Source organism: Canis lupus, chromosome 22 (genome assembly GCF_003254725.2).
Source record: "Canis lupus dingo isolate Sandy chromosome 22, ASM325472v2, whole genome shotgun sequence".
NCBI classification, from domain to species: domain Eukaryota; kingdom Metazoa; phylum Chordata; class Mammalia; order Carnivora; family Canidae; genus Canis; species Canis lupus.
This window is the reverse complement of record NC_064264.1, coordinates 51196306-51222208: the sequence shown is the minus strand read 5'-3', so window position 1 is coordinate 51222208 and position 25903 is coordinate 51196306. Positions and strand designations below refer to the sequence as shown.

Below are 25903 nucleotides of genomic sequence, written 5' to 3'. Positions count from 1 at the left end.
CAGCCCAGGGCCTGATCCTGGAGACCCAGGATCAAGTCCCTTGTCGGGCTCCCTGCATGGAGCCTGCTTCTCTCTCTGCCCCCCCTCTCTCTGCCTGCCCCCCCCCCGTCTCTAACAAATAAATTTTTAAAATCTTAAAAAAAAATTACACAACCAGTAATTGGCAGATCTTGGGATCAAACCCAGAAAACCTTGTTCTGAAACCCTGAAGTCCAGTCCCCTTACCACTTTGCCGTAAATGTGTGGGTTTCACATGAGAAAGAGATCAGATGTAAGCAAAGATGGATACTTACTTGACCTGTATATAAAATGGTGAAATGAGGAGCATATAAATGATGTACCTGCCTAAAATCATGTCTTTCTGATGTAGCCAAGTGGTAATTTCCAAGTGAGAACTTTCCCCTTAAGTTTTGAATGTGAGGCCAAAAGAGAAGCTTAACATATGACTAGAGGGAACAATTCTTTAAATACTTCTTCCCTAAGCCAGTAGGTTATGTCCTTGCCTCTAACAGAATCCTGAAGGAATACACTTGGGATATCTGAAATGTGGGTGAGGCTTTTAGAACTTTGTTTATGACTGAGACAGAAGTGGGTGAGGTGTCACCAGGCCTGGAGTATGTGCATGTAGAGCTTGGAATGTGTGTGTGCATGGTGGCCTCAAGCAGGTAAGGGGTCGCAGAGAGTTTGGTTTCAGACTCTAGAGAAAGCATATTATGTATAGGGAAAGAAGTGGCCAATTGAATATAAGAGAGCATTAAAGAAGAAATATGACCCAACTCGTCTGCCTCGATTTAGTCATAAGCTGAGGGCCTGAGATTGTCTTGAGGATGGTCCCTACTTAGGAAATGCCTAGAAATGTTAAAGTAGTGGGAAATGACTTTTAATAAAATCATGGATTTAGAAGGCTTGTGAAGTTGTCTAGCCTAAGCTTCGGCCAGTGCACAAGCCATGTGAATTGCCTCAGACAGCAGCTATTCAGCCATTCAGTTAAAGGTCAGCCCAGAATGAGATTCCACAATCATCATTCCACTGATGACCAGTACTCGCTCCCAAGAAAGCCATTACTTATCTAAATCCTTGTACGTCAATTTAATCTCCACCTTGCCCTCCAGAATGATGAAACAGGGATTATCATCATCCACCTAAAAGACCTTCATGTTCCTGGAGCTGTCACTAAATCACCCCATAATCTCTCTTTTTCCAATGCTATCCCTTTGGTTCCTTCAGTCTCATCCTTTTTGTCTGGTTTCCTTTCTCAACTGCACATCTGCCAACACAGAAGAAGGCCTAGTGTCATTTATGAGATTCATAGTAGTCGTACCAGATGGAAAATGACTGTCATCATTTACTATTGCTTAGAAGTGGAGAAGTAAAATATGTGCCCACAGTTAGGTTAAGCATTTTGTGAATAACAAGGAAGCCCCAAGCATATTAACATTCCTTACAAATTTACAAACTTACTTTGTTTATCTGGGTCTTGATCCTTAATGACAAAAGCAATATTGGCAATAGTAGTCTTATAAAGTGCTATTGTGAGGATGAATCGATAACATTTGAGGATGTTTACCACTCATCAATGCTATGAATACCATTCGTAATCAGGAACCTTACATCTGTGTCCATATGAAGCAGCTATTTGTGAAGGGCGATTACATTATTCATTTTAATCAACATTTACAATTGTCGAAATTGACTAACCTTTTTGTAATTTGTCCACAGAAACGTAACCTGGAATAGCTTAGCTATCCCAGATACGCACTGCTCACCAGAGCTGGAGGAGGGCTACCAGTGCCCCCCAGGATTTAAATGCATGGACCTGGAAGACCTGGGACTTAGCAGGCAAGAGCTGGGCTACAGTGGCTTTAATGAGATAGGTCTGTCTGTCTTACCGCTAAAACACATTTTCAGTTTCTATTTTACAATGTTTGTGAAATGGAGAGAATACTTATATGATTGATATTTTCTGTTAAGATTGGCTATATAGCATTAAAGATTTTAATCGTGCTCCTAGATGGTAATATATTCCACCCTGCAGTCTGCAGAGTACACCCTGCTTATCTGGATGGTTACTCAGCAGTGTTTGTATAGAGTTAAAGATCCCTGATTTTAGATTATTTTGATTCCTAATTATAGTACTTAGAAATACTTCATTGAGCAAGGTTCAGAACTTGTTGATTCAAAGATAAATAAGACTTGGGTTTCCTTCCACATGTAACTGTACCCCAGTAGGCAAGGTAAGTTTTACATCTCTGAAAAAGTAGCCATTGAAGAATGCATAAGAGCTTTCTGGAATAGAAGACAGCTAAGGAAATACTTAATGAATATCCATCAACTGTATAATAGATGTGTGGGAAGTGCTTACACATGGATATGATGTTCTCAAATGTATGCATTTGTTTCTGGTTTGTCCTGTGAAGTCCTGAAATGTGCCATTATATATAGTAATGAAAGTACGTAGCATATGCTGTTTATTTGATATCATTACATTTATTACAACTCCATGCAAGTTGCACAAATTTCATTATTGAAACAAAAGAACATGGAATTCTAAACAATTGTTTTATGCTTTGAGTATTTGTCTTGGCCAGCTCAGGCTGCCATACCAAAATAACAGCCCAGGTGGTGTGAATAACATAAATTCATTTCTCCAGTCTGGAGTCTGGAAGTCCCAAGATCAGGGTGCCAACATGGTTGGTTCTGGTGAGGCCCCTATCCTTGCTTGAACATGGCTGTCTTCTCACCATGTTCTTACATGGTGGTGGGAGTGGAGAGAAAGAGAATGGGAAGAAGGGAGGGAGGGAGGAAGAGGGAGAAGACCCTCTGGCCTCTTCTTGTAAGGGAAATAATCTCATCATGAGAGTCTCACTTTCATGACTTTATCTAAATTGAATCAACCTTCCAAAGGCCCCATTTTCTAATACTATGGCCCTGGCAGTTAGGACTTCAACATGTGGATTTGGGATTGGGGGGATCACAAACATTAAGTCCATAACAGAATTGTTATCAGAATCATTTGAAAAAAACAAACAATTTTTCCTTAAAGTTTCAAGGCCCAGATGCATTTAAGAGAGTTCTAGACACTTTAAGCCAGGGTCTTAGAGAAAAATCTCAGTGTGTAACAGGGTGATAGCTATACTCCTTTGGAAGCCAAATCTATTTTGTGACTTTTGGTGTGGTTTCATATCTCAGTGGGCAGCTGTACAATGAAGGATTTCATGGCCTGGGAAGAGAGCATGAGTTCCTGTCAACTCTGATGGCAACTGCTATGAACCTAGCCAATCAATCTTTGCACATCAGAAACAGTGGCTAATAAATCTTCCTCTCACCCTGGCCTTCAGTCATAGCAGTTCCCAGATGGTGTCATGCAGGATGGCATAATGAGCTCTGGGCCAAGTACTGGAGTTTCAGAAAGAATATGTGAAGGTCTTGCACTGATTGAATGCTTTTCTGGTATATGAACTAAACCACAAAGCTACAGCCTTTGGATAGAAGAGAATACTGAAAAACAAGTAGTTGGTACTTGAAAAAATGAGTTTTGCAAATAACATTCCTAAATTGTTATTCTTATATTTTAATATCCCTCAGAGGTGGATTTCCAGCATTGAATTTAGACGGATAATCTTTCATCCCTTTGGCCAATGATATAATTTCTTAATGTCAAAAAATTTCGAAGCCAACAGATGTGGAAGCATTTCAATTTGCTGTACTCTCTTAAACTTATCTGGCTTTGTAATCAATCTTACATTCTTCCCCTCGGCTCCTACGAGCAGAGGACTTTTATGCATTATACCAATGACTTTCAGGGATGAGCAGGAAATCACAGGTGTAGAATAGGAGATGGGATATATAGATTTGGTAAACTGATGGAACAAGCTCCAGGAATCCTAATAGCTGAGGTGCAGCTAGAATGCATGGCTTGTTAGAGCCTCTAACTCTTTCTCTTAGGGGCTAACTGGGTGTCCTCATGTCTTAGATGGAGGGTGGCCAGCATTCAGTAGTGAGGCTGCCCTTGCACAAAAACGTCCAGTCCTTTCGAAGCATGTTTCTTAACCAAATCACTTCCTGGCCATTTTGAATGCAGCAATTGTGTCTCAATTCAAAATGCTGCATTATATTCAAGTTGATTCAACTTTCTTTGCTATGACTTATAACCACTTCAACCAATGTAGGGTACTCTCATTACGGGAGAGTTTCCTCATAGAGTGTGTTGGCTTGAGAAGCCTAACTCAGAGAGAGAACCTCCCTGGGGGCAGCAGGCCCCCACTAAGGCAATAATCTTACTGTTTATTTGCACATTTATCTCCCAAGGATTTAAGCTCCTTGAAAACAGGAAGTACATCTTTTCATCTTCATGTCTTCAGGGCCTGGTGCACTGCCAGCCTCTATAAATATTTACTAATGGACTGAACAAAGTATATGTCCTTTTGAATTTAATGGTGACCAGTCATGTTTGTGTTAGGATATAGAGCCATAATAGAGAATTAAGTTGTTTTCTTGTTGTTCTTTCTCCCCATTTTGTCTCTTTTTGTTGGCAATACTCACTATTCCTCATGACTTGCTTTTCTATACAAGCTTAATTTGATCTGTTTGCTTCTTTTTCTCAAATGATGCTTGAGTTCAGTGCCATTGTATGACTAACGGTTACATAATGAAATGTTAACTTTGTACTATAATCAAAAAAATTTTAAATGGTCACTATAGTTCAGGCTGAAATGCATCTCTGTAGATACACAAATTGTGATATTTTAGATCATCTTTAAAGGCTTTATGAAAACAAAATAAAATTTTCCCCAAAAAATGAGGAAAAGAAATTATTCTCTTAGACATACATGATTATCTCTTTTTGCATGCAGTTGAATTTAAAATAATTATAGCCTAATTGTGGATATATATTTGACCAATGTACTTTATATCTAAGTAAGCATGTTTAATTTAAAAGGAGCACATTTCCTCTTCTTACTAATCAAATTGTCATACAATATATTGAATTTTAATTCACTTATAAAAGTTCATTTATAAGTTGCTTTGTGTCTCACTAAAATTTAATATTGATGATGTTGAGAAGCTGAATTTTCAAAATATATTAAAAGCTAGAGCCATTAAAGTAGAAAAATTACACAGAGCTCCAATCATAAAATAGCAAAGTAAAGACACCTTAACATCTCTAAAATCATCAAACATCAAGGAGACTGAGAAACAGAAATGCAATTTTCATATTCAAGGACTCTGAAAAATCTGTAACTAATAAACCACACATCGCAGAAGACCAGGTGTCTAACAGAATACTTCCTGAAAGGGTTCTGGCTACTGGGGACCTCAGGCAGAGCCAGCAGAATGCTGACATTCTAAAATAAAGAATATTCCCAGAGGATCAGAACAGTCCTCTGTTTGAGTCCGGGAATCAGCGTGTGGATGACCTTCCTGGACTCCATGTGGCACCTCAAAGTGGAGGCCCCTGTTCCTACAAGCAATTGGTAGAGAAGTAAAGAAGAAGATAGACCCTCAGTCTGAGGGACCCTGATGATGCTGACCCGTGTTGATGAATACAAGGCACAATTGCAATACAAGGCACCTCACCAACCTTGATGAATACAAGGCACCCTACACCTTAGGATGACCTGGGGAGTCTTTTAAAACACTCCAATTCTCAAGCACCACACCCAAACCTGTTAAATGAAAACCTTGGAAGGATCCAAGGCATAGCTGGTTTTTAGGAGCTCAAAGGTGTTCTAATGTGCATGCACAGTTATGAGCACCTGGACTGAGACAGCTGTGGTTGGTACACACACAAACACACCTATCTTAGAAAAACAAAACAAAACAAAACAAAACAAAACAAAACAAAAACCTCCTTTCTCTCTCCCACAGTGCTACCTAACAAATACCTGGCCCTCTAAAATTGATTTCACAGGTGAGTAACAATCAAAAAGAATGAAAACCATGTCTATAGAAATGCATTTTTCAGTATGTTTAAAACTGAAAAAATATGCAAGAGATATAATCTTTAAAATTGCAGAAAAAGACAACCTAAATAAATGGATTTAAAGGGCACAACTGTCTCAGTAAATGAGCAGAGGACAATCAACACTGAGGCATTTCTTACTAAAGTTTCTGGAATTCAGAGTTAAAGAAAGCATCCAATGGGCATCCAGGAAAAATTATCGAGTCGGTTCCTTTTCTTTTTTTGCCGAACAACGCTCAAACAGGAGTAGCCCCAGGGGAACCCAGGATCTCCAGTCAGTTCTAAGGGAAGCCATCAGAGACAACTGAAATTGTGTCAGAACTCAAGTCTAGGCTATGAGGACACAGGGCTCACAGAGCCCTCAGAGAAATAATGTGTCCAGCTCATTTGAGTTACTGTTGAAGAAGCCAAGAATTCAGAGAACTTCATTTTACATGAAGACACTCGACCAATCAAACCTAGTCTCTGGTATCTACTCACCATAAAAACCAAAGCTAATACAACTTCAGTATTTACAGGGTATAATCTAAATATTGAAACTTACTGTCGCATAGGAGAGACAAGAAGATCATGAGAGGTAGTGTAGTAATGTTAGTGTCCTTAGACTCAGCAATAAAAAGTGTATCATTTAGTGCAACATCTGAATCATATAACAGAGGTATATGTGAACTTGCACAAGAATGCCTTACAAAGTAAAAAATCACCTATTTTAGAAAAAATTCAAAGCTCAAGATAATGACCTTGGGGTTTGGTCATACTATATAGTAATGTGGTGACCTTGGAAAAGTAATTAACCTCTTCCTGCCTCAATGTCTTTATCTGTAAGATGGCGTAAAGGATATACCTCTCTTGTAGGATTGATGTTAGAAGTGACTGAGACATTGTGCTTAGAACACTTGGCACAGAATGAGCACACGATGAGCCAGAAATTGAGCTGCACTAACAAAATAGGAATGCATCTCTTATTTGAGGAAGAAAAGACAACTTTAATAAGAGAGCAGAGCACCATGCTTTCGGATTAGCATAGCCATGTCTCATGTTATTCCCTTATGCCTACTCAGATTGCTCAGAGCAAGAGGGGGATGGAGACAAGATGTACTTCACCTTGTTTTATGTTCCTATTAACTGACAGCCCACATTTTATCTCAGTCTGATCAATGTACAGAATTCCAGAGGGCCAATTTTTGGCAGTATTTGGTCTTCATTAATCAATTATTCTTCTCTTGTTATTCTTAGAAATATATTTCCTTTTGTCCTTTCTCTCATTAGAATCTCATCCATACTTAGCCATGCCATGGAATTTTCTATAGTGTCATTGAGCTCCATGCCTATACTTTCATTTATCCCTGTGCCTTTGAGTTTTCAAGCTCACATTGAGCCACTCCCTGTCTTTAGGCAGATTGCCAATAGGCCCTCCTTCTGTAGACCTCAGAAAAGCATCCCTTGGCTCACTGAACAAAAGCCACTGCCATGCTATTTCCTGCATCGTCCTCGTCACTCTGTGGTTTACTTTCTGTCCTTCCGTAAATCCCTGTACCAAATGGTGACGGAGATGCTGCTTGCTTTTCTGGCCCTCTCTTCCATTTAAATACGTTTCCATCTTTATTTCTGGGCACCTTTCCTGCAACCCACTCTTAGACCCTCAACTAATGCAATCCTTTCCAGGATGTTTGCCTGTTTACTTGAGACATCACATATTCCCCACATTCCAAACCTGTGGAGGAATATACATTATTGGAAGGACATATTTGGAGATCACAGAATCTGTTTAGCAGACTTTCACATTTTGTGATTGCAGTGAGAGTGGGGGTTGGGGTGAAGCACATGGTAAAAAGGTTTGGGGACAGATGAGACCCAAAACCATTATACTCTACAGGTGAAACCAAAACACTACATTAAAGTATCTGGTTTTGAAAATGTGTCTTACTTCCTTCCATTTTCTGAGTACTAAACCCTCTTTCAGGCAGTGTCTCCTTTCCTCTCTGTTTCCACATGCTTATCAACATGGGAGGCATGCAGTCTAAGACATTGTGATTTTCTGCAATGGCACTGAAAGTTGAAACTAGAGGAATTTTGACTAGAAAAGATAGTAGTCATTTGGTTCACCCACACAGTTTTATTGAGAGGGCCACTGAGCATCAGAGTGAACAAGGTCAGAGTTCTAGAGAATTCCGCACAGAGGCAGGGCTAAACTCACTTCTCCTGATTCATAGACTCCCACTAAAACTTACCATTTCCTGCAAACTTTTTACAGTTTAGATCAATGTTTAATTAAGAATAAAGCTAAAAGAATACCTTGCGAAGTTAGTTGTAATCTTAATTTTGTAGTAGAAGGTTAGCATCACTCATCTTTGGTAAGACAGTAGGTACAGAAGAAACTATCCCAACAGATGTGATATGCCAGTTAGAAAAAAAGCAACAACACATCTATCACACGTGGGAAGGAAATCACAGCAAATGCCATTAAACTGGCAATTTACTTGTCATGATCTTTCAAGAGAGGTAAGAAATTGGGTACAGCAGATGAGTACAAATCTATTCAGGTTTGAACTCTCCATTCATTGAACAGTCAGGTAAAAACAAAACATGTTCAGAGTTTTTTGTTGGTTTTTTTTTCCTGTCTTTACTTATTTTTTTAAACTTTTTATTTTGAACTAATTTTAGATGCACATAAAAGTGACAAAATAGCACAGAGAGTTCCTTTTTACACATTACCCGGGTTCTCAGAATGGTAACTTCTTATACAACTGTACTACCTCATTACAGCTAAGACATTAATGTGACACAGTGCTATTAACTATAGTATACATCCTATTAAATTTCACCAGTTGATCCACTGATGATCTTCTTCTATCTCAGATCCTACCCAGAATCCCACATTGTACTTAGTTGTTAATTCCCTAATCTCTTCCAATCTGTAAGTTTGTCAGCTTTGTCTTTCATGACTATGCTTTCAGAAGCACTATGTAGAATGTCTCTCAATTTGGTTCTATCTGGTGTTTTCTCATAATTGGAATGAAGTTATGATCAGACTTGTTCCATAATGTGTGGCTTCCAAGAGGGAAGAGAAGTTGACTGTCTTCTTTTACTTATTTCTTTGTTATTTTTATTTTTATTATGTAAATTTCAGGTGTACAGCTTTACAATTCGAGATTTGTATACACCCAAGTGATCAAAACAGGTTTAGTTTTGATAGAACAACCCAGGAAATGACATATAAGGATAAAATTCATCCTGAGAAGTCACTTAGGAGGTAAATAGATATCAGACATTTCTTGTCATTAACCTTCAGAATCACATGAAGAAAACACAGAAGCCCAAAGTTGTAAAAATCCATAATAAACTAAATCTGATTGAAATAATTAATATAGATAGAGGAAGTCCATTAGCAAAATCAAACCATAAACAGGACATTCTGAAAATAATAGAAAAAAAAGAGTTAAACATGATTTTAATGCTACCTGGACTGAATGTAGTGGACTGTTTTCCCTATTCTTTATATGCAATAGTCAAAGGTAAAGCCAGGAAATAACAAACACTATATTCTTATGGTGAATAATTACCCACAGATGATGTTTATTATTGTAATTACTGTCATAACTTAGGACAAGCACAGCTATCATTTATCGATTACTTATTATGTATCTAGCACCAGGCAAAACGTTTGCTATCTGAGGTTTTTCATCCTCACAATAAACCCGTAAGGTGTCATTATCCTCAATTAAAAGTGAGGAGAATAAGATGAGAAAGAACTGATTCGCCCAAAGTCACACATGGGCCACAGTTGGGAGCCAAGTCTTGCTGCCCAAGTGCTAAGGTCAAAGCCTGCATGATCTGTGAAGTCAGCAGTGGGCCACTGCCATTCCTCATGGCTTTTCAGGACAGCTGGTTCATTAGAGGGTCTCATTATGATAGAGGAAGGGACATGTCCTCCAGCATGACAATCCACCAGACATGCTGCTTTCCCCTCCCATCACCACGTCTCTGGGACAGAAGGATAAGTGTGAAGGAGGGTGATGGTGATGCCTTGGGCAAACTGAGGACCACTCAGTGCAGGTCTCTGGCTTGCCATCTGTCCTCTCCCCGCCCTCCTGGCATACTATATGACAGAGTTGGCACATTATAAATCTGATTTCTATGTAAGAATTGACATATGAAAGAATATACCTGGGAGACAGTGCAGTTTTTTTTTAAAGATTTTATTTATTTATTTATGAGAGACATACAGAGGCAGAGAAATAGGCAGAGGGAGAAGCAGGCTCCCTGCAAGGAGCCCGATGTGGGACTCGATTCCAGGACCCCGGGATCACAACCTGAGCCAAAAGCAGATGCTCAACCACTGAGCCACCCAGCTGCCCGAGACAGTGCAGTTTTACAAGATAATTTACCGAGTTATCAACATTTGGGCAAAGATTCAAGGCAGTGGCAGCAAAAATAGCAAGTATGCTTTTGATGCAAAATGAGATGATAGACACAGATGCTAGAGATGTGGGAGAGAACATCGAAATCAAGAAAAATGGGGCACCTGGGTGGCTCAGTGGTTGAATGTCTGCCTTCGGCTCAGGTTGTAATCCTGGAGTCCTGGGATCAGTCTGCATCAGGCTCCCCACAGGGAGCCTGCTTCTCCCTCTGCCTATGTCTCTGCCTCTCTCTGTATCTCTCATGAATAAATGAATAAAAAATCTTTAAAAAAAAGAAATAAGAAATATGGTATTTGGTATATTGCAATCAGGTTCACACTTATTTGAGGTAAATTTAAAGTTCCATTATGATTTATGTGCTTTCTATATGTACTTTATAGCTGTGTGCATTAATTAACTTTCTTTCTGAGATTTAATATTGCTTTTTATTTTTTTAAGACTTTATTTATTCATGAGAGACATAGACATAGGCAGAGGGAGAAGCAGGCTCCCCACAGGGAGCCCGATGTGGGACTTGATCCTGGAACTGGATCACGCCCAGAGCCAAAGGCAGATAGATGCTCAACCGCCAAGCCACCCAGGAGTTCCATCAATTTTGCTTGTTAAATACTGCAAATTAACCAACAAGTTTACTTAAAGTGATTTCGAAAATGCATATTAATTCCTTTATTAGGTATATGATGTAAAAATTATTTACCTTATTGTTCCTTTCTATTAATAAAATCATAAAGCTTTCCTTATATGCTTTCTTTAAAATATTATTAGGCCTTTATAACTACAGGTCATTAGGATCACAGAAGTCACTATGTGGATTTGGGATGCATATACAAATTTAAGGTGATGACTCATAATCTTTGAAAAATTTTTTGATGATAGGTGATGATATTCTTTTATATTTTTTATATTTTATATTTTTTGATGATAGGTGATGATATTCTTTTATATTTTTTTATATTTTATATTTTTTGATGATAGGTGATGATATTCTTTTAATAAAATGAAAAAAAAAATTCACAGTGACTGTAGTCTGCCAGATTCTCATATACTCCCAAGTCACTTCTGAAGAAGCCTATTATTGATACTGGAATTTGGGACTGATATTTTTTTCCAACAGAAAATATATTTTAGCTGTTATCCACTTTGTGGTATTTTCCTTATTTGACTTTGGGTGGTATTGACGACAAGGTACAGATTAAGCTCTCTGTATGAGTCATAAATCAGTTTTATCAAATATTGATGAGAAATAGCATCAGTGGTTTCTTTCCTCACTCGTAGTGTTCTGTGCTCGAAACTACCCCATTTCTTGCTGAAATGGGATTGCTCATAAAGCCACCTATTCTGACCTAATGTTTCAGTTTTAATACAGGATTTACTTTACTTTAAAATTCCCCCATTTTTTTCTATTGGCATTCCATTACTTTCATAATTGTCTCCTGTAAATCTGATATTAAATATGGCCATAAAATGTGATGAAAGAAAATGACTTTTACTCCAATCATAGAAGAATGTGAATTGAACTTTGCTGATGATGCTGCTAAAAATTGATTCATAGATTTAAATGATGTTAAACTGTATTTCATTCTGCAGTACGTGATATCAGAAGAAAACTTTACAAATGAATAGAGAAAGGAAGTCGTTATTTATCTATAAGTATGATTTATTGCAGAATGTACATTTTTATTGCAGTTACAAAAAGACACAGCAAAGACTAATTTGTAATATATGTAATTGAGATTTATAATACTTTGTGGAAAAGCACCAAAGACCTGTTTTCCCTGCATTAATCTTTATGTGCAGTGTTGCTCTTGGAATTACTTATTGATTTTTATGAAAACACATATTGAAGAGAGAGCTAGAGTAACAGAATTCAACCAAAAGTGCTTACCTGAATCCTTGACAATTCTATACTTGCCCTCTGAAGGAATTCATTTGTCACAGGACAAGGAAGACCTGATATATTTTTGTTAAATAATGGACAAAATCATGAGGCTTCAACAAGAGGAATAGTTGTGAAAGCTTTTGGTCAAGTACAGAGGTTTTATCCCTGGGTCCAGGCATCAGTAAATGCTCTCAGGCTATGTGCAAAGATCTGTGCTTGAAGATTTCTTTTTTTTTTAATAAGATTTTATTTATATATTCATGAGAGACACAGAGAGAGAGGCAGAGACACAGACAGAGGGAGAAGCAGGCTCCCCAAAGGAAGCCTGATGTGGGACTTGATCCCAAGACCTGGGATCACACCCTGGGCTGAAGGCAGATGGTCAACCACTGAGCCACCCAAGCCCCCTTGTGCTTGAGGATTTCTAAAGGAACTAAGGCTTCATTAGATTCTCAAACAGGGTCACAGACTTACTTAAACTGAAATTAGATATGCAGATACTATTCAGAATATTAGGAAGGCAGGGGGTCTAAAGATAGAAATTGCAGACGTGATTTTTAAGGATATCCATAGTCTGGCGTCCAGCAGGTACTTAGGAGTTCTTTTTGAATGGATTTAGAAGAGACAGCTGGGGAGGGATTTGCCATTGCACAGTGAAAGAAGGGATTTTAAAAGTGGATTTTGAGGGCAGAAGTCATGATTTTTTTTTTACACTGAACATGGAAGACAATATTCTTTGGAAATATTTAGTGGTTTCCGAGAAATCAGCATGTTTATAGTTACATTTTAAATATTTGTAGATGACAAAAATAATACTCCAAATAGCATAAGAGGTTTTAATGAAAGTAATAAATTCTGCCACAGATAATTCCCTCCCTTCTTTCTCCTTTCTTCCTTCCTTCTTTCATCTTTATCAGTTTCATGGTTTTTAATAAAATGCTTTTAACTGTCTCCCTGCTAATAGACATTTACATGATTTTCAGTTTTTGACTACAGTGATTAATTGTGTTGAACACATGCTCACACACACATACACACATATATATCTTGTGTGCATGTGTTGTATTTTTTAAAATAGGTTCCTAGGACAATTTCTAGGTCGAAGGGTATGCATATTTTTTTATGATTTTATTTATTTATTCATGAGAGATACAGAGAGACAGAGAGACAGAGAGAGACAGAGACAGAGAGACAGAGACACAGGCAGAGGGAGAAGCAGGCTCCATGCAGGGAGCCCAATGTGGGACTTGATCCCAGGACCCTGGGATCACACCCTGGGCTGAAGGCAGATGCTCAACCACTAAGCCACACAGGTGCCCCTATCTTTATTTCTCAAAAAGATTATGAGAATTAATATCTTATTGTATGAGAGTGAATTTTAAAAAGCATAAAGGATTCTCTTTTGATATGCAAACATATTGAAGTAAAAAGAAGTAGCAGATGCCATATTGTATTTTGTCCTCTTCTGAACACCAGCTGCTCATTTTCTTTTCCTTACATTCCTTCCTCCCCTTTTTCCCTGGAATGCCTCCTCCTACCAATACATGACCCACCCTGCAGGACCTGTGTTCATGCAGCTTCCCATACCTCAGCAACACTTGCCCCTCCTCTCTCTGAACTGTGACAGTTTGTCCATGGAAGTTAATGCTTCATTCTGTTTGGTTCCCACATCTGGTGTGTGTGTCTGTGTGCCTGTGTGTGTGTCTGTTTGCATTTTACCCTTTTCTTCCCAATTAACTCATCAGATCCCAGAAGCCTCAAGCAGGAACAAAGCTCCCTGTACTTCTTGGAATGTACTTTCTAATGCTCAATGAGCCCTTTATATACTCAAGGACAGGTTGATCATATATTGATCGTATATGAATTTTATATTACATACACTGCCTTTTTAAGTCATTCTGTGGCAACTTAGTGATAGAAAATTTAAATAAAATTCAGATACAACTCCTGGCTTTTAAGTTCATTCCTCATTTGAAATTAAACAGCATCTGCCTTATGCCAGATATTCACATGAAACAAATGTGAACAGACTAGCACAGAAGTCTTGTGTTGACAGTCAAAGACACTCTCCCTGCTGGTCATGGCAGTCAGTGGAACAGAATTCCCTTGACAGCCTATGAAATTAAATTAATTTCACCAACTAATCGGCTAGACTAAAAAGGAATAATGCCATGTAGGAAAGCCCTACCCAGCTCTTCCCTCAAGGCCAATGAGGTCATAGGAGGGCTGACTCCTACCTCTCCTGGGGTTGCATGTTCTAATACCTGAGCCCTGCTTAGCAAAACTGTGTTGACAAGTGCAGAGCCTCCTCCTCTGAGGGGAAAACTCTGTGGCCCTTAAAAATGGGTTTCTACCCTGAGCCACACAGGGCTGTGGGAAAGTAGTTGGTGTCTACCCTGAGGGAGGCCACTGGATTGTGGAGACAAGAAGTCTCTTCCCTCTCTTCCCCTTTATGCTCCTGGACTCCTCAGCTCCCATGCCCCTAGGCCTTGGGATTCAGGGATGAACCTGAAGATACTAAAACATACTTAATATACCAAGATAAAGATACCAAATAAAATAGAAATAAATATATAAAAAATAAGTTTTAAATGCCTAATAAATATTAGTCGCCACTATTAGAACAAAGATAACTACCACAGTTGCCATTACGAAAATTATTGTTGATCAGATTCATTTCTAGATAATACGGAAAAAGTGGGATGTGTTCCCATTTTCATGAAAGTATGAGAATTTTTGGTGAATACATTCTCATAATAGATAGAAAAGGAGATGTTTTCATAAATAAGATACTCAACGAACATTTGTTATGTATTTAGGCCAGGCATCCAGGGCCTGAAATATAATGATGTAAGTCACTATAACCAAATTCCTTCCCCCAAATGAGATGTTAAAATAAAATGAGAAATGAAGGTGAAGTAAAGCTGGGAGAAAGGGTTGGTGTTTAACTGTGGTAGATCTTGCAGCTATGGGCCAGGTACAAGAGCGCATGCCCCGGTGTGCGTGCCCACACATCTTTGTTGAGGATGAATACAAGAAAATGAAGCATGAATGCTCTAATTTGCTGCAAGTCTTATCCTCTCCTTCACCCCCAACTTGCCTTGTATCCAACATTTCTCACATTTATACAATCTGCCTAACCTCTGAGACCAAAGCTTTTGTTATGTCTGATGATCGAAAATGCTGGCTTGAGAATTAAGTTTTTATTTTAGCTTTTGTTAAAGAAGGTTTTTAATGACATAGATTAAGTGTACTGCCATCCTTTTATTCCTGGTCAGATATGCCTCCTTCTTATCCACTTTTCTGAGAATGTCTTTATCTTATTTTTTACTAATAGCTTGACTGAGTAGAGAACTCTTAGTTGGTAATTAGTTTCTCCCCAAACTTTGACATCATTCCCTTGTATTCTGGAATACAACCCTCCTGTGAGTCTAATTGTAGTACTTTAGTGTTTTTGTTTTTATGTTGTTGTTATTGTTGTTGTTGTTAACATATCTGTGTTTTTTCTTTGATAGTTTTTAAGATTTACTGCTTGTCTTTGCAATGTTATGGCCTTACTTACATTTAGGCAGGCTCTTCATCTTTTTTCTAGTAGGGGTTTTTTTTTGTTTGTTTGTTTTTGTTTTTGTCTAGGAGACTCATGCCTTTTTTTCCTGGAGATTTTTGGGTGTTATCTTTACAAATCCTGGTGTATTGTTCTTCATTCTCTCTATTCTTTATTTTCTAGAATACTGATTACAGCTTGTTAAACCTTCTTCCATTTCCCATGTTGTAGATTTTGCTTACTAACTTCTGTCTTCTAACTTTCTAACTTCTAACTTCTCTCTACTTAGTGCATTTGTCTTCTCTACCCTTCCATTAGACATCTTTTTGTATCATTTCCATATCTCATAAAGTTTTTTACATATTTTCCTCCTCAACTTCTTTGCTGAACTCTGGATAATTTTCTTCCTCAGTGTGTCTGCTCTGCTATCCACCTTATTCATGGGACTCTTTGTCCCAACATCTACAACCTGTTTATCTAGATTTTCTGTTTAACGTTTTCAGATATGGCTGTTATTTTATGTCATAGCTCTGTTCTTAACCATTTTCTTTCTAACCATTTATCTCTTTAAACGTTTTAAACATGTTTATTTTTAAGTATATATATATTTTTATTGAGGTTTGATTTGCCAACGTGTAGTATGACACCCAGTGCTCATCCTGTCAGGTGCCCTCCTCAGTTCCTGTCACCCGGTCACCCTATCCCCCTGCCCGCCTCCCCTTCCACTACCCCTGTTCATTTCCCAGAGTTAGGAGTCTCTCGTGTTTTGTCACCCTCTCTAATTTTTCCCACTCATTTTCCCTCCTTTCCCCTATGATCCCTTTCACTATTTTTTATATTCCCCGTATGAGTGAAACCATATAATGATTGTCTTTCTCTGATTAACTTACTCCACTCAGCATTATACCCTCCAGTTCCATCCATGTCGAAGCAAATGGTGGGTATTCGTCCTTTCTGATGGCTGAGTAATATTCCATTGTATGTATAGACTACATGTTCCTTATCCATTCATCTTTTGATGGACACTGAGGCTCCTTCTTTAGAATTTCTTTATGATTCTTCCCCATCTTCTAATTCTCCATTGTAATAGTTGATTTTCTTCAATGGTTTGTAGTGTGTTTGGCTCTAGTGCAATTCCAGTGAAGTTTTCTTTCTATCTGAGGTCAGTGTTGCTGGAATTCCAGGATTAGTAACCAATTCTGGACTAGTCCTTATGTTACCTTTGTGGCTTGTGGGAGGAGAGAGGAGAGACCCTTGAGCTACTGTAGTGTAGAGGACAGTGTAAATTTGGAATATACACTTTGATTGGCTCAGGTTTGGGGTCCTAGTGTCTCTTAGGAGACTCTTGGCCTCTGTGTGGATCTGGACAGAAGTCCAGCAACTTTCTGCTTGCCTGACCAGGAAAGCAGTGTTCTTCTGGTCTCCATTTAAAATGCAGAGCAGCCTTTGTGGAACTTCCAGCTTTTCAGACACACCTCAGCTCAGCATCAGCCTCTTGTCCTCCAATAGCAGCAGAAGCCCAGCCCCCAGCCCTTAGGGTCATATTGACTCTGAGTATATATCTGTGACCCATCTAGACTTCAGCTTCTGCTCATGGCTCTCATTCTGTGTTCTATCACACTCTCCGCCCGCTGGATATTGGGCTTGCTTTTGGGCTTATTTATGCACTCCAAAATTATTTTGCTTTATTCATCTGTTTCCTTGTGTTGGTTGGGCACGGGGTCAAGAGGATGAAGGAAGGAAGTTTCTAAATAAACATAGTCCAGCAAATTGACATGAAGCCTTATTTTATATATGATGTATATGATAATTTTCATAATTATGCAGTTTTTCTTTCTCTGATATGATCATGCACACCTATTTTTATATTCAAAAATATACTTTATGCATTTTCAGCATGAATTCTTAAAATTTGGTAAGTATGTACAAGAATTTTTAATTTTTACAAAATTCTATGTCAGTATCATTGTTCTTTTTTGCCTTTGAATTTTTATACTAATCTCTGTGCAGCCTGGTAAAACTATCTCTCTGCACTTGCTATGTAAAGACAAAATCTATGAGGGGGAGAGTGGGGACTGCAAATAAGCAACAGTAGGGATTGAGCACTGAGGTTAATTAAATCCTGATGGTTTGAAACTGGGGTTCTTAATCTTCATATTAATTGCAGCAAATATTCATATGCCTTCTCCCACCATGTCAGTGCTTTAGCAAGTAAGTAAAAAAAAAAAAAAATAAATGAAAATAAAATAAAAAAGCCTAATCGGGATTTACCTAAATATAAAACAAATAAAGGTTCTTAGGCAATTCTTACTCATGTGTGTCTAATAGAAGATAAGCTATATTTGCCCAGGGAGTTATATTACTTTATTTTGAAACTACTAGTGACTACAAATCTTGACACCAAATTGAAGTTGAACTGAAGGAGACTAATTTTAAGTAAAGACTACTTGGGGGATCCCTGGGTGGCACAGCGGTTTGGCGCCTGCCTTTGGCCCAGGGCGCGATCCTGGAGACCCGGGATCGAATCCCACGTTGGGCTCCCGGTGCATGGAGCCTGCTTCTCCCTCTGCCTATGTCTCTGCCTCTCTCTCTCTCTCTGTGTGTGTGTGACTATCATAAAAAAAAAAAAAAAGACTACTTGGGGCTAAGTATCACAGGTGAGGAATATCACCTCCTCATCCTATCACCACATGCATGACATTAACTCCACCTAACCAATGCTGAGATGCAGAGAAGGAAAGAACTTCTTTCCTGGGGGATGAGGGGAAAGTCTGCATTCCTAGTCTCCAGTATAAAGCTACAGATGTGGGCATCCTGTGGGTGCTCAGGTGGGGATAAGAGAAGGACTCAGTTTCAGGATACAATCTGTAACTCAGTAGTGGGTGACATAGGACAAGTTATTTAACCTCCCTCTGTCTGCAAAATCAGGGTAATAATTATACATATCTCAGAGACTAGTAGATTCTATTATTCTCATGTTCATGCCTAAGAGCCCACAGTAAAATTTAACTGTAGTCATGATTATCATTTTTATTAGATATGTTATCAAGTAAATGAATGAGTGAATTATAAAATACACTATTCTAAGATCACACAAGTTAGAAAGTGAGAGGAAAATCATCCAATATCTATATTCTTTCTAAGATACCAGCTTACCTTCTTTTAGTCTTGGCAAAACACTTAGGCTCATACAACATAATTTAACAATATATTCACATTTTATTGTGCTAGTGTATGCCGCATTTACTGGTATATTCTTTCCTCCATGTGCATTTTTCTGGAATTTTCTCTGGAAATAAAATGTTAAATACTTTCCTAGGGACCCCTGGGTGGCTAGCACCTGCCCTTGACCCTGCCCTTGACCCAGGGCGTGATCCTGGAGTCCCAGGATCAAGTCCCACATCGGGCTCCCTGCATGGAGCCTGCTTCTCCCTCTGCCTGTGTCTCTGCCTCTCTCTCTCTCTGTGTATAAAATCTTAAAGAAAAAGAAATATTTTCCTATTTCCTGAACTCAGATGCTGCCAGTAAAGCCCATTCAAAGCTGAGATGCTTTGTCTTTGCTAAGCTTCTAAAGAGTTAAAGCAGTGCTGAAGTTGAATGTTTGCCGTTGACTAGAGCAGGAATCAGCAAACCATGGCTGGTGGGCCAAATCCTGCTTACTGCCTGACTTTGTAAATAAAGTTTAATGCAACTCCATGCCTATTTGTTTATCTATGGTCCATGGCTGCTTTATGATGCTACACAGGTTTCTACAGTTCCAACAGAAATCCTATGGCCCCCAGAGCCTACAATATTTACCATCTGATCTTTACAGAGGAAGTTTGCCAACCCCTAGACTAGACTAAAGGTAGGAAAAAGTGCTCATGTCATGCTTAAAAAAAAAAAAGATTTTATTTATTTATTTGACAGAGCAAGAGAACATAAGCAGGAGGAATAGCGGAGGGAGAGGGAGAAGCATACACCTTACTGATTGCAGCAGAGCCTGACTCGGGGCTCAATCCCAGGACACTGGGATCATGACCTGAGCCAACGGCAGACACTTAACTGACTGAGCCACCTAGGCGCCCCCTCATGCTTCTTTTTTATTACATCTATTATATCTTCCCACAGCTGCCTAGACTCCTTGACAATCTTCATGTTTGCCTCTTCTTATATCCCTTGGATTTAGAAAGCCAGAGATCATAACACATCTGTGATTTTGTCTAGGTTCATGAGAGTCCAATACTGGCCTTCCTTCCCCTAATCAAAGTTCCTTAAACTCAAAACAGGAGATTTGCAAAGAAAGGTTATCCTGGTTGTATATAACTCTGAAAGTCACCTCCTCTCTGTGGTCTCATAAATAAACAGGCTACTGAATCTGTGATTGGTGTTAAGAAAGGAATTTTTGAAGAATAGGTGACACACTAGATATAAAATCCAATGAATCTTGATTGGATTTAATCAGATGGGTATTCTTAATATGGGGAGAAGTCCTAATGGTTAAAGAAATCTGCTTTGAAACTCAGAATCAAAATACTGTTATTCCCCAGTGCCTCATTCTAGCCAGAAAAAGTTACTGAAAATGAGTAAAAGAAGGGGAAAAGATTATTATATTTACAAAAGACCAATAAAAACAACATAAAATAGAATTTCTGAAGACAGTTTGTCTGGGAGATGTAATTTGCTCATTGCTATGTTGCACTTACTGGGGTTTTTGAACTCAGGAATGTCTGAAAGACTTGACATGGACGGTCACCATTTCTGAGCAATGATTCAAGTGAGGATTGTAGGCTTCTTTTTTTCAAATTATTTTTGAAAGTTAAATTTAAGTTAAATTTAGTTAACATATTCTGTATTATTAGTGACAGGGGTAGAATTCAGTGATTCATCAGTTGCATATCACTCCCAGCACTCATCACATCACATGCGCTCCTTAATGCCCATCCCCTTACCACCACCCCCCAGCAACCGTCAGTTTGTTTCCTATGGTTAGGAGTCTCTTATGATTTGTCTCCCTCTCTGATTTTTGTCTTATTTTATTTTTTGTTCCCTTCCCCTATGGTCTTCTGTTTTGTTTCTTAAATTCCACATGAGTGAAATCATATGGTAGTTGTCTTTCTCTGACTCATTTCACTCAGATAGTCTTCTGATAGTCATTCATTCCTTATTGATTCAGCACATATTTATTGAGAACCTACTACATGTTAGGTACTATGTTCGCTACTTTAAGGCACCAAGTAAGCGCTAATACAGAACCACAGATGGATGGCATTATATTTTCATTTTATTAAAAATCCATTCTTGGGACGCCTGGGTGGCTCAGTGGTTGAACGTCTACCCTTGACTCAGGTCGTGATTCCGGGGTCCTGGGATCGAGTTCCACATGGGGCTCCCAAAGGGAGCCTGCTTCTCCCTCAATGTCTCTGCCTCTCTCTGTGTGTCTATCATGAATAAATAAATAAAACCTTTTTAAAAATTCATTCTTGCCTGTAAGTTAATTTCCTCATGAAAAGATTACTTGTTTCAGGCTTTGGTACTCCAATTGTGTATTTAATTTTTTTGGCTAGCCTAAGGATAGCGCTTGATTTCAAGAAATAAATTGCCGAACAGGATTTTCATTGAATTTTTTTTTTAACAGAGGAAACTTGTAGGCCAAAACAACAAATAAAATCTAAACTCATGTTATTTAATAAAACAAGGTCATTTAGGCATTAGCAGAGTTTGGTAAAGTCTCAAGTCTCAAGCAATTTTCTAAAATGAAACTATTTTCTTCTTTCAGTCAGTTTAAAAGAAATGCCTTGTGCTCATTTTTGGTGGTGGGGGTGAATTGAATTTTATAAAGCTCTGTAAAATGAGGCCAGAATGAACAGAAATTGAGTCAAAATAATGGATGGCACATCTTACTGCTCTTACTGTCTTGTTTCTGGCCGCGCCACATTCTAACCTAAGGGCAGACACCTGGAGGGATTCATTAGCTTGCAGCTGTCCGCGATTAGTCTGCAAAGACTAAAAAGAAAATCAGCCACAAGAAAGCCGCTGGTACTGGTCTGGAAGATGAACAAAGGAAGGCAGCAGCTGGTAGGGAAACACACAGTTGGCTGAGACCTTTTACAGAGGGGTTGAGAGGCCCTAGGCCCCTGGAAATGGAACCTGGGAGCAAAGTCTTGATGGCAGACAGCCTGGAATCAAGGGGCAGCAGCTGGCTGTTTTGTGTTGAGGAGCGACATTCAAGGGGACTTACAAGTTGTGTTGTACCAGCGACCATTATCCACGTTAGTAAGGGAAGAGATATTAGCATTTATTCAGTGCCTACATTGTGCCAAGTACCACAAGAGGTGCTTTCACCTAGTCAGTCAGCTAAGCTGGTGTGCAAAGCAGCCCTTCCGTGTGTTAGCTTCTACGGGTCAAAGTGTAGCCTGACAGGTGGAAGTGCCTCTGGCCATCTCTGTTTTTACATTTGTTCAACACATTTCATAAAATCAACCTAATTGTTCATTTCTTATCTGTAGTCTGTACTGTTTCATGTGGAAGATGCATACCTTTTGATACCATTCTAAATTGGTTAGTCTGATACAGAGCCATCGTGAGGCTCTGGACAGACAGCAAGGTGTTAGGGTTGCTAGGGACTGTCTTGTGCAGAAGCTTAATCCTTTGAAGAAAAATATAGCGTGCGTAAAGGTGATTGTCAGGGGGGAAAAAAGAGCTGCTGGATAAAAAAATGTTCTTAAAGTGTATTTATTACATAACCTGGTAAAATATTTTAAATTCCGGTATTACTAAGTTTTAATGGTTCCTTTTCTTTTTGCAGAAGGGAAGCCCACTAAAATGTTATTGATATTATTTTTATTTACTGAGTTGAATATTTGCTGTGTGGTAGTATAAGTAATGTCATCATAATTTACTCCGCTACAAGCACGTTGAGATGTGTGATGAGTACTCAAATTATTTTAATTGATAGTAACCCAAAGAGAATTGTGAAGTATATAAGCGATTTTTTCCCTGATAGTAAAAATTTGACCCTCTGATTGCATAATTAATACAATTATATTGATAAGTATATTCCCACAATGTTAATATACAAAGTTATTAATAGAGTAAGTTTCATTTCCCTTAGATCTCTGGGTGATGAGGCATTTTGATGAACTCAGCGTTACACTTTTTATTCAGTACAGACACGTGCCTTTGGTGTGATACTGCACAGCAAAATGGCAGAACACAAAAATAGGGATTGGGGAAAATACCATATCTTACCAAAGACAGATCTTCAGACAGTGAGTATGTACATAGGCCATCCACAAAGTGAGCATCCTAGGAAAAGGATCACATGAGAATACATAGATTCATGAGTTGCATGTTAGTACATATGACTACACCCCTCATTTATCTCACCTCCCAGATTCATGGCAAATTTGAGGCTGATTTTTCCTTCCCATCTAGAGTCCATTATAAAAGCTCTGTTTTTTTTTTAATTTATTTATGATAGTCACAGAGAGAGAGAGAGAGGGGGGCAGAGACACAGGCAGAGGGAGAAGCAGGCTCCATGCACCGGGAGCCCGACGTGGGATTCGATCTGGGGTCCCCAGGATCGCGCCCTGGGCCAAAGGCAGGCGCCAAACCACTGCGCCACCCAGGGATCCCAAAGCTCTGTTTTTATAGGTTGTGAATAGTAACCAATAATTGAGCTGAGCCTGCTGAGGCTATAGGCAGATGATAATATTTACATGTGAGACTTTTTGTTCTACCCTTTAAATCAGACAAATACTTTCAGGTGTATTTTTTAGTCTTTAGCTTTTTCTCCAGCTTTATTGACATATAACATTGTGTAAGTTTCAGGTGTGCACTGTGATATATATATATATATATATATATATATATATATATATCCAAATGACTACAGTATAAGGCTATTTTAAAAAACTGATTTAAATGAGTGCAATCACTTTAAGCCTTGTCATCTGCTAAGATTCGGCAAGCTCATTATTAATAAATCTTGGTGTACTGCCTATTATCCCAAGTTAATTATTTCTTGACTAATGTTTGGTATATTGATATGATTAACAGCTGTTTTATGTTAAGTAAGCATGTATTAAATGAAATCACAATGTTACTATGTTATAAGAAACTGTTAAGAAAGATGGTGAATTATGATTGTTATTTTGTTGGAATACAGTTTTAGAATTTTTAAAGATTCGTTCAACAAAACAGACTTATCTTTAAAATATATACACTCAGACATGTTTAAATTATTTTCAATAATTTTATAGCTGTTTAAGCAAATGATTCCTGCATAAATCACATACGATAGAAATGAGGGAGGAAACTATGTTAGATCATTGACTCTGATTTTCTGCTAGGATACAGACTTCAAATTAAAGGCACATCAAACATGGAACAGATGATTTCTTTGAGAGTCTATTTAAACATACTAAATTAATGGATTGAAAATATTTTTAAAATTCTTGTTCTTTGAGGTTGATATAAAATCATACATCAAAGTAAGGAATTTTACACTGATACTGATGAAGTTACATACTTTTGAATCTAGCAGTTGTATATGTGACATGTTGTAAAATGTATTGTGTACACTGTCAAGTAATTTACACACTATTATTTGCACATTTTTATCATCTGGACTTTTTTACTTTGTATATTTGTGCATTGTCAACTGATTTGCATAATAGGGAGAATCAAGGTATATAATTATAAATACATTTGTGTGGATTCTGTATATCCCACATGCAAGTATACATTCACATACATATACAAACATACTCCATAAAACTAGATCCAGGTAATACATACAAAGGCAGTATCATTGAAAAGATTAATTGACTGGAAAAAATCCTATAAGCATATGGTTGTCCTGATAGTGATATATGAATAGATATTGCATTTTTTCAACGTGTTTGACTTGTAAAGTGAAGGAGTTCTATAAAACTTTAGAGTCTGCTTTATAATCCATATGTTTCTTTAACTTTAAAAAATTCAATTACATAAGAAATAATTTCATTCTTTTTAAAAAATGTTAAAACAGTGGTCTTTTTTGATGACTACGTCCAATTTTGGTTCCCTTTCCAGTATCTCTAAGACAACATTATTATGGGTTTGAACTGTATCCTTTCAGACTTTAAATTCATCTGCATATGGATCTGCATAAGTATGTTTTCATAAGTTATACATAGTGCTGTTTCCATATTATTCTCATGAATAAATATGCATTTTCTTCATTTAGTTTAGCACCTACGTAATCTTTTGTTCTAAGACTGTCAAACATTTTATTTGGTCATTCTACAACTGAGGGATGTCTTTTTCTCTTGAGTGTGATTACTAACATTGGAGCACTAAATATTTTTGCATGATTCTTCTTGTATAAAAGATATGTGGAAATAGAAGTGTCAGGTATGTATGTTTTTACTTTTTATAGATACTTCTAAATTGGTCCTATAAATTTCCATTATCATTCTTGAGTATGTTTTCCTTCTAACATGTCTATATTTCATGATCTCGAACTTTTAAATTTTAGCCACTCAAATGAGTGTGAAAAGATATTTCTATACCTTTTTAGTAATTGGTGAGGTTTTTTATCAAGTAGCATCTTCTCCTATGTTTATTGACCAATCAGATTTCTTCTTCTATAAATTGCCAGTTCATATACTTTGCCCATTTTTCTCCTGGGTTGTTTGCCCTATTCTTATATATGTTCTGGATACTTGACTTTGTCATTTGTTTTCAGGCTGTAGTACTTTACAGTTATGAAAGTATAAAATGCTAGAAGCCTAGAACACAGAAATGTACAAGGGGTTCTAAGCAGAAGCCTTGTTCTAAATAAGGATTTGGCTGGTGGGAAGAAAGGAAAGAAAAGAACATGAAGTATCATAGATGAAAGACTTAGCACAAATGGGCAATGCAGAATCAGTAATGATTTTGTCATAGTAAGAGCACCATAGAATGATATTGTCACCTGTATCCTGATTGAGAAAAAAACCAACAGGGCTGCTCCATAGACTGGCAAATCCCATTACTACTTTCTTCTAACCCTGGGGAAGTATTGCCAGAGTAGAAAAAGTTATGTGGCAAAGGATGATATTAAGAGGATGTTAGAATAAAAAAAGGGGGTG

At 37.9% G+C, this 25903-nt stretch overlaps 1 protein-coding gene across 5 annotated transcripts in view; it reads left to right on the top strand.

Moving 5' to 3' along the window:
- The window catches only part of NALCN (sodium leak channel, non-selective), a 315576-nt gene that overhangs the window by 62509 nt on the left and 227164 nt on the right, over window positions 1-25903 (top strand). For all 5 annotated transcript variants that reach the window (XM_025441082.3, XM_025441086.3, XM_025441081.3 and 2 more), the window contains exon 7: window positions 1720-1874. In XM_025441082.3, the coding sequence (XP_025296867.1) occupies window positions 1720-1874 (155 nt within the window). The remainder of the gene's footprint in view (window positions 1-1719; window positions 1875-25903) is intronic.